At 30.4% G+C, this 18,669-nt stretch overlaps 2 protein-coding genes across 5 annotated transcripts; one reads left to right on the plus strand and one right to left on the minus strand.

The window, feature by feature from the left end:
* Positions 1-4,540: 4,540 nt before the first annotated feature.
* On the plus strand, positions 4,541-6,599 carry LOC107903637 (probable protein phosphatase 2C 39). The gene is made up of 5 exons (XM_016829741.2): positions 4,541-4,849; positions 5,323-5,586; positions 5,691-5,967; positions 6,042-6,196; positions 6,280-6,599. The coding sequence occupies exons 1-5, from the start codon at positions 4,817-4,819 to the stop codon at positions 6,412-6,414; spliced, it is 864 nt and encodes a 287-aa protein (XP_016685230.1). The 5' UTR covers positions 4,541-4,816; the 3' UTR covers positions 6,415-6,599.
* Positions 6,600-9,623: 3,024 nt separating this feature from the next.
* On the minus strand, positions 9,624-16,117 carry LOC107903635 (probable disease resistance protein At1g61300). Of its 4 annotated transcripts, XM_041092318.1 has the most exons (5): positions 15,996-16,117; positions 15,852-15,933; positions 13,218-13,249; positions 13,059-13,147; positions 9,663-12,733 (listed from the first exon to the last, which is right to left on the minus strand). In XM_041092318.1, the coding sequence occupies exon 5, from the start codon at positions 12,721-12,723 to the stop codon at positions 10,021-10,023; it is 2,703 nt and encodes a 900-aa protein (XP_040948252.1). In that variant the 5' UTR covers positions 12,724-12,733; positions 13,059-13,147; positions 13,218-13,249; positions 15,852-15,933; positions 15,996-16,117; the 3' UTR covers positions 9,663-10,020. The 4 variants fall into 4 exon arrangements, with proteins under 4 accessions (XP_016685229.1, XP_040948252.1, XP_040948251.1 ...); XM_041092317.1 differs by having other exon boundaries at positions 13,059-13,144; positions 15,852-16,106; XM_041092319.1 differs by lacking the exons at positions 15,852-15,933; positions 15,996-16,117 and having other exon boundaries at positions 13,059-13,144; positions 13,218-13,368.
* Between the last annotated feature and the right edge of the window lie 2,552 nt (positions 16,118-18,669).

The raw sequence follows: 18,669 nt of genomic DNA on the forward strand, positions 1-18,669 counted from the left end.
TAGTTGAATATTGTAGCTTAATTGAGACCTTGGAGATGTATGCTTACCGAAGAGCGATAAGAATCAATACTCTGAAGCAATAATGAATTCGTCTGAGATACATATATGGTTGATCCAATTTGCAACGGTTTAAGATTCCTATGTTGTGTTCCAATAGAGGTTTCGGCCGTGCTCAGTGAAGATAAGTTGGCACCTGACAATGAGCTAGAAGCCCCTGAACTAAGGTTCGAGTTTTGCAGGCCTTCAGCACTAACTATAGCCGATATAAATGGCACAACACCACTGTAATCAATGGTGGCTTTATAATCGAAGAAGCAGCGGCGTATCTGGGGGTGGCAGGGCCTCGGGCCCTAAAATGAAAAATTGTTCATCTATGTATTTTAGAAATTTTAAAATTTTAAATTAATAAAGGTAAAATTTCATTTTGATCCGTTTAAAATAATAAAAAATTAATTTAATCTTTTAAAAATTATAAAAAATATAAGCTATTAAAAATTAGAATTTAATTTTGACGTCTAAATATTTTTTTTTGTCTTCGCCCCTACGAAGAAAGGAAGGTCCGAATCATAGTTTCAGTTGCAGAAAGTTTCAAACTCTACCATGCTTGGGGGTTTGAACTTGCCACGGGTTTGGAACTAGGAAGTTATCACCTTCTGGAATGAAAAAGTGTATAATAATTATAGAGACGTACTTAAGCTTTAGTCAAAAGTAAAAAAATATTACGTGTCGTTATTTAGTTAGTTATTTAATTAGTTAACGTGTTATTAGTTTAAACAATTATTTTATTTAGAGTGACTAAATTAAAAAAAAAAACTTAGAGTGACTAAAATAAGACAAGCCTTATTTTAGAGCGGCATTGGGTGGGTGTAATTTACCATTTTTATAATATTAATATCGTTCAACTTTTTAATTAAAATAGTACATGGTTATATTTAATTTGAATGTCCTAAGAGTTTTAAACACTTGAACACTGACACGTGTCTTTTTATTTCTTTTAGGTTTGGGTTATTTTTCTAATGTTATAAGATGATGGTCAAATTTCAATTTTGGCCCTTAAACTATAGCCGATATGAATGGCACAACACCATTGTAATCAATGGCGGCTTTATAATTGAAGAAGCAGTGGCATATCGGGATATCCTTTAGAAATTTTAAAATTTTAAATTAATAAATGTAAAATTATACTTTGGCCCCTTAAAATGATAAAGCTTTGATTTAATCCTCTAAAAATTATAAAAATATAGGCTATTAAAAATTATAATTTTATCTCAAACTCTAAAAATATTTTTTGACTTCGCCCAGCCAAGAAGGGAAGGTTCAAATCATAGTTTCAATTGCAGAAAATTTCATCTCTACCATGCTTGGGGGTTTGGAACAAGGAAGTTATCACCTTTTGGAATGAAAAAATATTTTAGAATAATTATAGTGAGGTCCCTAAAATTTTATCAATAGTAAAAAAAAAATGTCACCGTTCATTTGGTTAATGTGCTATTAGTTTAAACAATTTATAGTGACTAAATTGAGAAAAAAATTAGAGTGACCAAAATAGGACAAACTTTATTTTAGAGTGACATCAGGTGTAATTTACCCTTTTTATAATATTATTAATATAGTTCAACTTTTCAAGTAATATATTACATGGTTATATTTAATTTGAATGCTCTAAAAGTCTTAAACTCTTCATACTGACACGAGTCTTCTTATTTCTTTTAAGTTTGGGGTTTTTTTTAAGATGATAGTCAAATTTTAATTTTGGCCCCTAAACTATTTTGAAACTTAAGATTTAATCTATATACTTTAATTCTTGGCGTAGTTTGGTCCATTTACTTTTATAATGCCATTAATAACTCTAAATAGTTAATAATATTAACTGTTTTAATCAAAATGTTGGTGTCAATTTTTCTTAAGAACACAATTCTAATAAGAAAATTATTTTATCACAATGGGTTTGATAAAAAGCTTAAAGGTGGTAACAACTAAACATGAATTTTTAAAATTGTGAAATAAAAAGAATAAATTCTTAAAAATAAAAACAAGAGATTAAATTTTAAATGTACGAAATATATAAGGACTTAGAATATAATTTAATCTTTAATTATTTATTCTATAAATGAAGACAAATAATTTGGTTGTCATGAACATGGGAAGAAATGATGATAAAAGATGGTTGGTTGAATGTCACCATTTTGTGGATATTTTCTTTTTCTTTTTAATTGCGATTTCGACTCTTCCTTTTTTCTGATTTGACAACGATTGGTGGTAGAAATAACTCACCACTCAACTCATTCATTATTATCTTCTACAGAGAGGATGAAATCGATAAAATTTATAAACGTGAAGGTTTATTTTGCTAAATTATTTAGAATTAGGATTAAATTAATAAAATATGAAAGTGTTAGAGAATTAAATGTGGTACTATATCAATTAAAAAAAGACTACAACATTATTTTTGTTATCGATTTAAGGGAAGGTTTTCAAAACAGAATCGATCGAAAACATTACTGATGAAATTGGATTTTTTTTTTGTAATTTGGCGACCAAAATAGAAATACGTTAATAGTTGTGTGATTAATTGTGTAATTTACCCAATAAGTATTGTTTCCAAAAAAATAAAAGAAATTATTTTAATTTTTAAAAAATAAAAATCTAAACTATTAATAAAATCTTTGATTGAATTGGTGTCACGAATTAACCAAATACTAACTCGTTTATACTATTAATAAAACTCTTGACTGAGTTGGTGTCACGGGTTAACCATATATCAATTCAGTTAGGAAATGACCAATATACTTTTTTATTAAATGACTACTATTATTATTTTGATGGCCTTTCTTTGTCTTTTTATACTTTTATATAGTTTTAAAATAAAAGAACTAAAATTTATATGACAAGGGATTAAACCTATGTTTAATAGATTTATAAATAAATTCTTTACGACTGCACTAAACTTTTTTTTAATATTAACTTTTAACATAAAATGTTTTCTCTATTAGAGAAAGGATTGTATGAAACTGTGATTCTATGTCATCCCTATCCCTTTCCAATAAGAGAATTTTGATTTGTCATTCTCCTGCTAGAAAGAGATAAAGGTGATGTGGAATCGCAGTTTCATACAATCACTTCTCCTTACTATTAATAAAACCACTAACGGAATTGGTGTCACGAGTTAACCAGGTATTTATAAATAACTTTTAATATTATATTTTTTCTCACCAAATTTGTGTATCTATATCTATATTTACTATTATTTAAGTGTTTTATTGAGTTGATTGAGGGCGTAATCAACTCAATTGTTAAATTACGAAATGTACTTCCATAATTCAACTAAATTATATTATTTGAGGCGGCTTTAGTCTTTTTCATTTAAAAAATAATACATATGGTGAGATTCGAACCAAAACTAATTACATAAGTAAAACTTTTAATTTACCACTCGAATAAATCTTTATTTTAATATGTTTTTACATTTTAATTATAATTATAATTATAATTATTCACACTTTATTACTTCCATCAATATATATTAACTAATATTAATAATGTATTTGATTGAGTTTGTGTCACAAGTTAACTCGACATCGACACAAGATTGATAACAATACAATGATAAACAATTAAATCTATTGTTTTAATTTTAATATCGTACATATTTCATTTGTAATTTATTATTAATTAGTTTCAAGTCATACGTTTCGTTATTTATTATATGTTATTTTTCTATATACATTTGTGTTTTATATTTGTAGTTTTCACACACGTGTGTAATAAGATTTTTAGTATAATTAATGGCACTCACAAGTTAGCTCGAAGTTTAATTTTTAAAAAATGGATAGATTTTAATATTAAATAAACAACCCATGCTAAATAATTATAGTACATTTAATACTACTAATATGATTTATATACATATTTCAATTTTATTTTACTCACGAGCTAAATTATTAGTTCTAAACATTATGCTTTATTATTTATTATATGTTATTTTTAAACACATATTTGAATTCTAAATCCATGATTTCCACATATACGTGCAGGGTCGAAGGTAGAAATTTTTTTTAGGGGTTGAAATTAAATTTTAATTTTTACTATTTGAATAACCTATATCTTTATAATTTTTAAATGATTAAATTAAATTTTTATCATTTTTAAGAAGGCTAAAATGTAATTTTACCTTTATTAATTTAAATTTTAAAAATTTTAAAAGACCTAAATGAAAAATTTTTTATTTTAGAGACCTAGGACCTGGGACCTTTGTTAGCCTCTAGCTATACCTCTGCATACGCGTGAAATAGAATCTCTAGTTAAACATTAAAAAAAAAACTATAGGTGTGACGTTTTGATTAGCTATGAGCACCACATGATCTAAAAAGAAACGGTGTTAGGAACATGGGGAGTTGGGTTAGAGAGGGAAAGTTGAAGTATCAATGTGGGCAAAAATAAATATTAATGTGAGAGAAAATGACAAGTTTAGGGGCTAAAAGTAGAAATAAACCATTTTATATTTTTATAAAGTAAAAAGAAAGAAAAAGGAAAGCAAAAAAGAAGAAAAAAAAGATGGGTCATAGGGAAATGTGAAGAACGCGTCATGTAGTTAAAGCAAAGAACGCGGCGTATGATCGGATGACCCTTCTTCAATCTTACACTTACTTTCTTTGTCTCCCCCTCTTGTTTCTCACTTACAATCTCACTTTCTTTCTTTTTTTTTCCTTCCTATTTTTGGCCTTCTCTTGGCCACTGTGTCTTCTTTCAACAACAAACAACATATATAACCATATTATATACATACATACACAAGGTCTTTCCTTCTAAGGAAGCCATGACTGGCAAAGAAATCCTCCACAAGATGAAGGTATCCCCTCTCTTTTCTGGGCTTTCTTTAAATACCTTTTTGTTTATAGTTCGACTTTCCATGATCTGTTGTGTGAATATGAATATATGTATGTATTGAAGAAATGGGTTATGATTTTTCTTTGAAAGAACCCATTTGCGGCATCTTGAAGTGATTGATTTTGGATTTATTATATATGGGGTTTGATTATGATTGTTTTTTCTTGGAAATTTGGAAATTGGAGTAAATTGTTTCTAAGAATTAGTTTGTGGGAAGAATTGGATGTTTTTGGATGATTTGACCTCAATAATTTCCCAAGAAAATGAAATTGTTAAAAAGTTTTGAATCAATTAGCTGCATTTTGGAAAAGAATTGACCCATTTCCACCATAATGCTTTACGGGTGATGGCCTGTTTTTCTTCATCAATGGCGATTTCTAGGAAACGTGGTGTAAATTTACTGCTTATTGAGCTGTTTATATTGATTCACTGCAGGAGAAAGTTCAAGAAAAAGTAGGCTTAAACCCTTCTAATAATGCTGAATCTGGAAAAGGGAAGAGTAAGATGTCGAAGAATATAACACATGGTTATCATTTAGTGAAGGGGAAAGCGAATCATCCAATGGAAGACTACGTTTTCGCGGAGTTTAAGCAAGTCAATGGCAGTGAGCTCGGTTTATTTGCCATATTCGATGGCCATTTGAGCCATGTTATTCCCGATTATTTGAAGGCGAACTTGTTTAACAATATCTTGAATGAGGTAATCTATAATAAGCTGGATCTTACGGTATCTTTTTCCTATGCATTGACTGTGTTTTGCTTGTAGTTTTAACTAAGCGCCTCTGTTTCTTTTTATGCGAGCAGCCCGACTTTTGGACGGAACCAGAGAATGCGATTAGGAAAGCGTATCGTTTAACGGATACAAATATATTGGAACAAGCCATTGATTTGGGCAAAGGGGGTTCAACGGCTGTGACAGCAATATTGATCAACTGCCAGAAGCTGGTAATAGCAAATGTTGGCGATTCCCGGGCTGTGATTTCTAAGAACGGCGTGGCTAAGCAGCTTTCAGTTGATCATGAGCCCGCTTCTGAAAGGGAGAGCATTGAAAATAGAGGCGGTTTTGTTTCGAACTTTCCAGGTAATGGGTGCCTGATCTTTTGGGGATGACGCTCAAGGTTACACCAGCTTTTCCTGATATTGTTTTTGTTTCAGGGGATGTCGCGCGTGTTGACGGCCAGCTTGCGGTGGCGAGAGCATTTGGTGACAAGAGTTTAAAGAAACATCTTACTTCGGAGCCAGATGTGAGCATTGAAACAATCGATGATGATACCGACCTCATAATATTGGCTAGTGATGGTTTATGGAAGGTAAGCCCTATCTAATCACATTTTTCTTTTATTGAACTTGCGTGTTGAACCTGAGATTTAATGGTCTGTTCCTTAAATTCCAGGTAATGTCAAACCAAGAAGCTGTCGACGCTATCAAAGGCATTAAGGATGCTCGATCTGCTGCAAAGCACCTAACTGAGGAAGCTGTTAAGAGAAACAGCAAGGATGACATTTCCATCATTGTTGTAAAATTTTAGTGATCTGTAAGTGTGGCAACTTCACCTGTTTCCGTATGATAACGAACTCTTTTTTGTACCTTTCTTATGTTGGATAGAATGTTATGCATATTTTGTGTGGTGTCCTAAGCTTTCTATACATAGGCAAACTGTAATGAAAGAAACTAAAGTTGAATTTGTAGAATTGGAACATAATATTCTACCAAGCTTTCAATCGCTTTAGCGGTTCAGCTGATTGGATACCTAATCTGCCATGAAATTTCAAATTTGTTCTTGAACAATCTGAATTTCCTTCAGATGTTATCCCTTAGATTCCCTTGGATAATTGAATTTTAATTCCGATACCTGACATCGTTATAAAATCCTTCATCATAGTATAGTAAGTTGATGTTTTGGTTCTTAAGATTGGTAGCATAAGCTGATTATGACTGCAATGACTCCCTTTCGATTGCGGGCAAATGCATCCGATAAACTGAGCTTGGATTTTTCGACTTGGGAAGAAGGCTGTGACAAGCCATCACTGAACCCTATCTTCCCATAGCAACCCCTTCTTCTTCTTGGTCATCTTCTCTGTATTGTCAAGTTCTTGAGCTATGAAATCCTTATTTATGGCAGCTCTGAAACCTGCAGCTTCCATTGCAGGAGAAGGAGATATAAATAATGAAGAGTGGTAATGAAATGTTGAAATCAGAGTAAGATGGAAGTGGAAAAAGTTGAAGGACCACAAGCTAACATTAATTTGTCTCATGTTTGCTTTATGCAGTTCAGGATTACTTAATTTTTTTTTTATTGGTATATTGATGGGTAGTGCTTTCGTCTGGCTTATATGAACTTCACTTTGTAGTTTGATGGATGGCAGTCATTGACTTGAGAATATACAATGACTTATGAGATTATTGAAATTCATGCTTTTTATCTTTTTTAACAATGTGTTGTCGATAGTGTTTTTATTCGTAGTTGACTTGTATAAATTTCACTTTGTGATTTAGCGAGTAGTGTGTCTATTGGCCCAACAATCGAGGAATATATAATGCATATTATCACGAGTTGTATAGTTGTTGATTGAAGGATCTAGAGTTATATTTTTGGAGATATATACGTCTCACTTTTGCAGAGAGCTACTAAATGGTTCACGAAGGGGCCCTGACTAAACGGTTTATGGGGGGCTTGATTATCGATTTTTGGTGTTATGCCTCACCTCTATGGAGAGCCGCTGGACAGTTCATGAAGGGCTCTTGACTGTTAATTTTTGGAGATATGTCTCATTAGGGGTGAGCAAAACTTGATTCGACTCGAAAAAATCGAAAAAAATTTTGAATTTCGAGTTAAACGAATCTAGTTATTTGAGTTAATTGAGTTAACTCGAATTTTTTTTTCAAATTTCGAATTTGAATCGAGTTGAGTTTTCGAATTCGAATAATTCGAATAACTCGAATATCAAACTATAATATTTTACATTTTTACCCTAAACTCCCAAGCCTTTTTACTTTTCCCTCAAAATTTTTACTCCTTCCCACTTTCCCCCCAAAACTTTTACTTCCCTCCCTTCCCAACCCCCAATCTACCCAAAATTTATTTCCCACCAAAATTTTATTCTCCCATTTATTTTTTCTTAAAATTTTACTCTAAAAAACCCTCAAAATTTTTTATTTTTCCCCAAAATTTTTACTTCCTCCCACTTTTCCCCTAAAACTTTTATTCCCTTCCCATCTACCCCAAACCCTTCCCCTCTAATTTTTTTTAATATTTTCCCTCCAAAATTTTACTCTCCCTATTTATTTTCCTTCAAACTTTTATTCCCCAAAAATTTTTATTTTCCCCCCAAATTTTTACTTCTCACCCTTTACTCTCAAATAAAAAATCAAAATTATCCAAAAAAAATCACTAAACATAAATAGTAATAATTTTATTTATATCTACTATTTATAGTATTAAATTAAATTTCACATTTTATATTATTTATATTATTGAATTGTTTAGTCATATTGAATATTTATATTAAAATTGAATTATTAATTATGCCATAAAATATTCGTGTTAAAATTTTATATTGGTATCAATTTCACATTTTATTTTTAAAATAACTTTTATTAAAAAATTATATTTTTACATTTAGTATATTTTTTAATTCCAAAATACATAATGACAAGAATTTGAAGATAATTGAAATAACTAAACAAGCAAAGAAGCTAACCAGTATATAAAAATTAATAAATAAATTTGATTAAGGTGGACAAATTTTATTATGATGGGTGACGATGGTTATAAGGACTCAAAATTATTTTTTAAAATTTAACTCGAACAAATATATTCGATTTGATTCGATTCGAATTCAATCTCACTCGACTCGATTCGAGAAAACTTCAAATAAAGTTAGGATGATAAAATGAGATTCGAAAACTCGATTAACTCGAAAATTTTTGATTTGATTCGATCGAATGCTCGCCCCTATGTCTCACCTTCGTGGAAAGTCGTAGACTGTTAATTTTTAGAGATATGTCTCACCTTCGTGGAAAGTCGTAGAATGGTTAACAGAGAGACCCAACTATCAATTTGTGGAGATATGTTTCACCTCCATGAAGAGCCATTGAATGGTTCACGGAGGGGCTCAAAGGTGCCACCGTTAGTCTTACAACTAGAGATATTCAGTAGGTTAATCGACTCGAAATAACATTAACCGAATTAACCGACCTTTCAAAATTTTTAACCTCTAACAAAACTGAATTTTTTTCAAAAAAATTAATCGAACCGAAATTTTTTAAATTTCAAATTTTGATAACTAAAATATAACTTCTTGAAAAATTAATGGTTAAAATTATAGTTTATCTTTTTTTTTTAAATTTAAAAATAATAAAAAGTGCATTTACAATGCTATGTAATGTATAAGATGACATGACAATTTCACAAGTTATTGACAAGTGTTTAACATTGCCATGTCATCTTAGTCACTAACTATTGGATGGCTAATCATTAGTATTGATGTCTAAATATATAAATTTAATATTTGGGTCATCAAATTCAAATATATAAAATAGACAATTTTATATAAATATGATATAATAGTAATGACTAATAGCATAAAAATAATTTATTGATTGCATACCCTATTTTATAAACTAAAATATAATTATACTATAAAGTTCTATATTTAAATAAAATTTGAGTTGATCGACTCAAGATATGGTGAGGTCTATAGTTAATTTCTATTCCATATTATTTACTTTAAAATTGGAAGCATAAATATATTTTTATATAAACTTTGAAATTTACGACCATAATAATATCAAAATAAGTTTATAACTTAAATGTTTTAATTGTAAATATGAATATATAAAATTAAAAAAAAAACCATAGATTGTCCATATCTCTTGTCCTCGGCGGGGGGTTGAAGCGAAGAACATTTTTAAAGTTTGGATGGTCATCCCACTCCAACGATTCCCACCATTCTTTCCTTGACCTGATGGTAAGAGAAGGTGGAGCATATGCAAATGGCTGCCCACTGCCAACAAGGGGAACAAATGGAGGAATTCTCTTCAGTTTATCACAGTCTTCTGCAACTTTGATAAATTCGAGAGAATCGCAAACCATCACTCCACTTTTGCTGCATATGCTCTTCAAATTTGGTAATTACCGGAATGACAACTTTCTCAATTTGGGAAGATGGAATTGGATTAATGCATCACTCCCTTTTTCTTCAACTTCTGATGTTGCTGCTCCCAATATTTCTACTATCTCATCACATTTTTCCACCCAAATATCTTCCAGGTTTTGGAGGTTTGGAAGCAACCAATGTGGAAGCAACGTCTTCATACTTGAGCATCCCTGTACAAAAATTTTCTTAAGATGGGAAAAGGTGGCAGACGGAACCAATGTTGATGTTGTTGCTGAACCAATTCCTTCATCATTCATAATAAGGGCACTCAACTTTGGCAGCCATTGAAGATTCAACACCTCGAGGCTCTGAAATGGATGAGCGGAAGAAGAGGCAAAAGAGGACAAGGGAACAACACACTCTATCCATTTACACCCCCAAATACTACAAATCCTCAAGTCAATCGCATTTTTGAAGGAAGAATTATCATCGACTAAGTTTCTCAAATAGTCGCACCTTAAAATAATCAACTCTTGAATTTCAATTGGGTGCATAATTAACTCACCTTCCCAATTCTGGACTCCTCCAATTGTTACTACTTTATCTGTTGTACTACCCATAAGAGATGAGCCCACCTGTAAATAATACTTGATGAGATTTTTCTTACTTTGTTGCATTGAGGAGATGAACTTATTCAATTCACCGATGTCTTCGAAACGTCCGGTAAAGCACTCCAACTTCTTCAATGGTTCCATCTCCTCTGCTTTTAGACTTGTTTTTTCATTGCTCTCATGAAAACCCAAGTGCTGAAGGTGAACGAGTTTTGGTAAAAGTCCAGCTGGTATCTCTTTCAGAGTGCGCACACTAAGATCAAGATATCTTAGCTTTATCAGCATATCCATTCCTTCAGGGACTTCCTCAATTTGAGTCCTAGAGAGATCCAACTTCTTCAATTCTTGAAGCATCGAAAGACATGGCAGATCTCTTATTTCTTCACAGCCACGAAGCAACAATGTTGTGAGGTTCTTTAGTTCAGAGATGGAATTTGGTAAACTCTCGATCTTTGTAAAAGCCAAATTGAGAACACTAAGACAAGGCATGTTTGTGAAGAAAGAAATTGAGATCTTCTTTATAGGGTTGTTCTGCAATAACAAGGTTGTGAGCAGTTGGCATTTTGTAGGCAGCACATCTATGGAAATTTCTGATATGGAGTTATACATAAGTGACACTTTCTCAATATCCGGACTCCATTGCTCCTTTTCTGGTAACTCTTCTAATTGCAAACTTGCTTTTATCATATATCGAGGATTCATTCTTGTGATCGACAATGCCATCTCTCTCACTGCATCATGCATCTTTATGCAAGATTGATTACGTATATTGGTAATATTTTCCAACAAGCAATTCTCTTCTAACTTCTTCAAAATAACATGGCCCTTTTCTTTCATTTCTTGTCTTGTACCCATATCATCTATGAATCCCTCCTCAATCCAGCACTCAATTAGCTCATCCTTCCAAATTTGAAAATCTTCAGGATAAAATGCGCAATATAAGAAACAATGCTGCATTTTCTCATCCTTTAAGTGATCGAAGCTAAATTTCAAACGCTCTATCACTTTAGCTTCCACTCCTTCCACTTTTTCTATTCTCTCTTTCAATTCCTTGAGTGCGTTTTTCCAAATAAGAGGGTCCTCTTCTCCTTTCAATGTACTAGCTACGACGACAATTGTAAGAGGCAGACCCGCACATTCTTCGACAACGAGCCTCAAAATTGGCATTACAATTTTATTTTGCACTATGTTAGGCCCAACTTTACTCAAGAATAGTGTCAATGCCTGTTGTGCTGAAAGGGGCTTCACTTTTATCACCGTGCAACCCATATACTTACAGACATGCTCCGAACGGGTTGTCAACACCAACTTGCAGCCATTGCTGTCACTCGGCTCAAGGATCCCAACTTCTTCTAGAGAGACTTCATCCCACACATCATCTAGGATTAGAACGTGCTTTCCTACTTTCTTCAGCATTTCTGACAAGATTGCAGCTCGTCTGAGCTTGTCTCCTTCTATGGCCAAATCTTCCTTCAACTTCAAAGCACTTGCAATATCATCTTGTACCTTCATTACATTGAACTCCTTTGATATGGTAACCCAGATTACTCTTTCGAATCTTTGTTCTTTCAAAAGATCATTGTGGATGTGCTTCATGATTGTGGCTTTACCCACACCGCCCATCCCCCAAAGCCCAATCTTTTTTACCTCCTCTTGCATCAAACATGCCCAAATCTCTTTTCTGGCAGCTTCCTCCCCAACTAGTTCTGATGTTGGCAGTGGCAACCCAGCACTTGGACCATCCATGGCAAGAGCTTCAGAGGCATTAGGAGCTTTATCACGAAATTCCTTCATTTCTCGAGTCTTTTCATCAACCAGCTTTCCGTTCCAAGCACGACAGAGATATCTCCCGTTTCTGACTTTAATTTCTACATCCTGTGCTTCCGCAATCATCTCTTTCGCACCTTTCAACCAATTTTCAACTCCTTGCTTTGGTATCTTCCCTCCAGGAGAAAGAAGCTCTGCTTTCAATTGCAGCTCTATGTCTGCCATTTTACAATTCAATTCATCTCTGATCCTCCCGAAGTTTCTCACATAATCATTCAGCTTTCTGTGATATTTCAAGTATTTACAAAGAGGAGGTCCAAGACAATTTGCAATGCCAACACCGGGCTCTACGTATTCCATTGCTCTGCCCCTGCAACGCAATCATATATGTTAGTGTATAGGATTTTTGAATAATTTTTTATATGTAAGTGTAAGCATGAAAAGGAAGCATAAATGCAATGGCCTTTATTAAATGGAGCTATGGATAGGTGGCAGACAGAAACATGATGAAAATCTGGTCACCAGAGTTAACCTCTCAATGTATATAAAATGCTAGATTCAAGTGTGCAACAGTTCATTACGGAATATTAAGAGCTAAAATGTTCCACAGTTTGAGATTTCTATCTATGATCCTGTCTTAAAATCTAAAACTGTTGATAATCAGTAGAGGAAATCATAGCTTCAGATCTTATTACCTGACTTAGTGGCTGAAAAGTGTTGAGAGAGTAGAACGGAAAAGGAAGCAGTGAAGTTGAGTTCCTTGACAATCTTACAAAGCTAGCTGCTATAACAGTAGCAGATAATCAAAAGCAAAGAAAAGCATGTGATGAATTAAGCAAATGAAAGAAAATTACCTTGACTGGATGCTTCAAAATTTGTGATAGACCTTGGAGGGAAATTATGAAGTCAGGCAGAATTATTAGTAAGATATCCTATTTTTATTACTTTTTCTGTTAGCTTTTTTTCTTGCTGTCTGCCATTACAGATGGCATTATAATTATTCTCATTATCAATTTAATTTACGATAGCGTATAAAATTATAATTATAAAAATTTTAGAAAAAAAATTATTATATATATATATATGAGTAAAAAAAATTATTATCAATAATGTTAACTGTTATGCCAGATATAATTTAAACTGGACTAACGGGTAAAAGAACTTTTTAATTTTGGTGTTGAAGGGGAATAAAAACAAAATAATAAACAATGAGGGTTTACAAAGAAATTAACCCTATTTAAGATTTTGTGCCGCCACGTAGCCACACAACATTCTTAGAGTTTATTTTCAACAACCAATCAAAATGAGAAATTTGCATATCAAGTCTTTGACTATTTTTAGTTATCACATTTTAGTCTGGTATTACCAATATGCTAGGCGACACCAGCCGAATACTGTAGCAAATGTCTTATTTTTATAATTAATTTATTTTCATATCATTTTCGTAATTAATTATTTTTTGTATGATTTGGATAAAAATTCCCTATGTTGAATAATATACATATTCTATTTATAAATAATTTTGAGTTTTTTTAATACAAAATTAAGACAAATTTTTTATTTTACCAAAAAATTAATTATTAGTTACTAAACTATGAGTATTTTGATTTTTTTTCCTTAAATTGCTAAGGAGTAAAATATTTTTATTTTATTGACATTTGTGTTTGAAATTATTTTTAATTTTTAGTATTTGTTTTAAAATATTTTAAATCTATTGCTAAACAACTAACAACATTTTAACACTAATTTTAATTTTTATAATTATTTTTGGAAGAAATTTAATTGTTTCTATAATGAAGAATAAAAATTATAGTTTGTTAATCCTGATCAGACCAAAAAAAATTAAATATTTTAGTTATAAATTATAAATTTATTTAACAACATTTTTACATAATTATTTTTTAAAAATACATTATTAAAATCTGTTAAATATTTTTAAATTTGTTTTAAATTTGGCATGTTGTTCGTCGAAAACAATTCGAGAAGAAGAGTTGAAGTTTCAAGACGATAGATTCTGTTCGTGGACCTAAACTCTCAATCTATGATGATAAGCCCCGTGAAAAATGCTAACAAACTTAGGCATTTCACTTCAAGAACTCCAATTGATCTCACAAGCTTAGCCAACAAGGATGAATTAGTGGTTCCACCAACTCTTTTTCACCATAAAATTTTTAAAAAAATCTTTCACTGCTTTTCTAACAAATTTTCTTATTTTTAACACTCTTTGTACAGTTGTTTATATTGGTGGAGCAAAAATGAATTGGAAGATGCGGGTTTGACATTTTGGTCAATTAATATTAAAAAGCTACAAAATATTATTAATGAATTGTTTGAAAATTTTCTTTTAAGTCGTCGGATTGTTAAAATCATTGTTATATGGCCTTCATTATTTGCCTGCTTACACCAATAAAAAACTCTTCTACCTCTACTTTTCTATAGTTTAGGGATTTTTTTATTATATATAAAATAACTTTAAATGTCATGTATATACGAATCAAAATCCAAACAGTTTTCTTCTCCATTCTTCGACATCAACTATTAGATTGACTTGATCTAATATGCATTCTTTACTCATCGATGAGTATTGATCTATCGTACCGTTCATCGAATTGCCACTTTAACCTCGCTAGTCAGACTTTAGAAAAAAAAAGATAATAGTTCAATAACTTAAATAAAAACTTTTGAATAGATCAGTAGCTTAAATGAAAGCCTTCAAATAATTTAATTATCATTTTATATTTTTTTAAGTTAAATGATCAAAACGTAAATTTATTAATAATTTAACAACCTTGAGTGTAATTTACCCAAGTAATTATCCTTTTCCATCACAAATTAAAAGAAAAAGGGAAATGTCTTTTATATACGGGAAACTTGGAGGGGTTATTTGCAACATAATCCCTTTAATGTTTTTAATTTATTTTAAAAGGGCTTTCACCTTTTTAACTTTCTCATTTAGTCCTCATATTTTAAAATATTATTTAATTTTAGAAATATGTTACGTTTACATATGAATGAATCCAATTATATTTTTTTATAAATATTATGTTTTAAAAAAAAGCATTTTTTATTTTTTAAATCTTAATGTTTCTAGAAATTTTACATGGAAATTAAAAAAATATTATGTCGTTTTACGATACTTTCCTAACTCTTATTGGAAATAAAACTATGATCTTAGTTTTGTCTCACCTTAAATCATTTTGATTAATATAAATATTTTAATAATAAATATTTAGAAGGTCATATTGGGAAGCATATATATATATATTAGAGAAGAATAAGAGGGTAGAAGGAATGATAAGAGAGGAAAAGTGTTTAAAAAGACCAGAGTTAACCTCTCAATGTATATAAAATGCTAGATTCAAGTGTGCAACAGTTCATGACGGAATATTAAGAGCTAAAATGTTCAACAATTTGAGATTTCTATCTATGATCCTGTCTTAAAATCTAAAACTATTGATAGTCAGTAGAGGAAATCATTGCCTTATTACCTGACTTAGTGGCTGAAATGTGTTGAGAGATTAGAACTGAAAATGAAGCAGTGAAGTTGACTTCCTTGACTCTCTTACAAAGCTAGCAGATAATAAAAAACAATCATTGCATAGTCATGAATGAAGCAAATGAAAGAAAATTACCTTTGACGGGATGCTTGAAATTTGGTGATAGACCTTGGAGATCAAAACAAATTAAAACCAGTGAAGAAGAAAGAATGTTGTGGCAGAAAGGAAAAGCATGTCATGAATGAAGCAAATGAAAGAAAAGTAGGTTGGAATTTTGTGAAAGAAGAAAGAATGTTGTGGGTACAAAGGCAGAGGTATTAAGTAAGGAATCCCATCTTTTTTCACTTTTCCTTTGCTTCTGCCATTATAGTTGGCATTTTGGGTATTTGATTCTCAGCAGTTGTATCTATCAGCTGATTTACAATTTGATTCTTCTTTAAATCTGTAATAATTCACTAATCTGCCATGTCCTTTCCCTTCATTCTGGACATTACTAACAAGTTTTGCAGTCATCTTGGTGCTCAATTGTAACAACAACAGCAGCAGCAGCAGCATAATAATGGGCAAGTATGGCATAAGAATGCCTAATTATACACGTTACAACTTGAAATTAAATATACTAGTCGGCATCCTATAAAAAAATATAGTTGTTCTTACATATGATGTTTGTAAGACGTGAATAATGTGAATCAATCTATTCAAGTACATATAAATTCCTTCATAAGTTACATTTTTAAATCCAAATTGAGGTTTATTGATTGGGTGTTCACCGTTTTTAAAAACAGTCGAAATTCAAATTATCACTGTACCCAAATTTGAAATTGTTTTAAAATTTTAGAATATTATAAAATTAAAAATTAAATAACAGTAAATAAATAATTATTTTTAAACCCTCTAAGATTTCTCTTTATTATCTATATCGAAATATCTAATATCCCTTCTTCAAAAGAAATATAGAAAAAAAAAATTAAGCAAAATCATTTGTTTTCTGCATTTTACCTCTTATGTTCCTTAACATAACTTTTACATTATAAGAAAATATAAAATTCTAAATATAATTTATTTTTACAATTTGAGTTTTGAAAAATAATTTAAATGTAATGAAATTTTGAATTGAGTTTGAAAAATAAAATTTTGTGGTATATTTTGCATCTTTGTACTAAAAAACGGCATCAAGTTCAATTTCATAATAAGCTTCTGTCATACCAGTTCTAGATGTGCTTCAAAGATATGAAACTCAACTTGATAATATTACTAATTTGGTTTTGTTTTGTTTTTAAATTGTTAGTGGATTCTATTGAATGGTAATTTCCTTTATTTCTCATACAATTTAGTCATTCAACAATATATTCAAGATTTTATTTGCAAAATAAGATATATGATTATGAGGGTGTTTTCGTCTTTTCATATATTTATAAATCAATAAAAATTTATCCATAACAAGATTTGAACCAAGGACACCTTGCATATAAATATTTTTCATTTACTTTTGAACTAATCAATTTTTACTTTTTACTTTTCACTTTTCACTTTTCACTTTAATAAGTATATCCGTATTCTAAATTTTTATTTATTTGTGTACACAAAAAACTATTATTGATTTAGTGTCACAAATAAACACGACATCAACTCAGGATTGAAGTCAAAACAAAGATAAACAATTGTATTTATTTAGTATTTTTAATCTGATGTGTTTTTTTTGTTTAAATTTCATGTGTTATTATTAATTAGTTCTAAATCTGATTGCAAGTTAATTTTATATATTTAATGTACCTAATTTTGATAAAATTTTTAATAAGATGCTACTAAACTTGTGATTTCTTACTTAAATTTTATTAGGGACACAATTGGAGTGCTAAAGTTTAGAAACAAACAAATCGGACTAAATTAGAACAAAGAGCAAGTGTGGAGGCTAAATTGAAAGTTGCAGAATTATTTTTATGCTGATAAAAATATTAGATTTTTTTTGCTTTGACAAATTCTATTTTTGGAAAAATCTAATTTAGTGGTTGCTTGTTAAACACGATTCTAGGAGTAAAATTATGTGAAGTTGATTCTTTGAGATGTGTATATAAAGATTTGTAATTGTGACATGAATACACACTTTCAATTTAAAAAGGCAATTTAGCACATTCTTGTGTCTATTGCATTTAAAGCAATCTGTCATTGTTTTTCTCTTTTTATATTTTGGTGCAATTCCCATTTTAGTTTCCTCTCTTCTTAACTCATAATCCAATCAAGTATGATTAATTTCATGTTCAATTAATCTCCGTTTAGCTTTAGTCCGGTTATCATTTTAGTCAAGAAACATGAGAAATGAACCCACGCTAAAACCTTACAATACGATATTCATTATGTCTCCAGAATATGAGATAGTTACAATTATCCCTTAAAGTTAAGTCAATTTCAACTTAAAAAGTGTGGATTTGAGTTGTTTGGTGTACAGTTGAGAAAATGAGTTGGTTACATTAGTCCCCAATTTTTATACTCTTTATCAATTTGATCTTGATAATATATAAATTGGTAAAAAATTAAAATTATTTTTAAAATTTTTATAAAATTATAAAATTAAAAATTAAATAAAAATAGATAAAAATTCAAAAATAAATAAAGTGAGAGAAAATTAGGGGTAATTATTTTTAAACCCTCCAAAATTTCTCTATATTATCTGTATCAAAATATTCAATACCCATTTTTTTTAAAAAAAAAAGAAAAGAAAAACATTAAGCAAAATTATTTGATCTCTGTTTTTTACTTACAATTTGGGTTTTGAAAAATAATTTATAGGTAATGAAATTTTGAATTGAGT

The sequence above is a fragment of the Gossypium hirsutum genome, chromosome D05, assembly GCF_007990345.1.
Source record: "Gossypium hirsutum isolate 1008001.06 chromosome D05, Gossypium_hirsutum_v2.1, whole genome shotgun sequence".
In the NCBI taxonomy this organism is placed as follows: domain Eukaryota; kingdom Viridiplantae; phylum Streptophyta; class Magnoliopsida; order Malvales; family Malvaceae; genus Gossypium; species Gossypium hirsutum.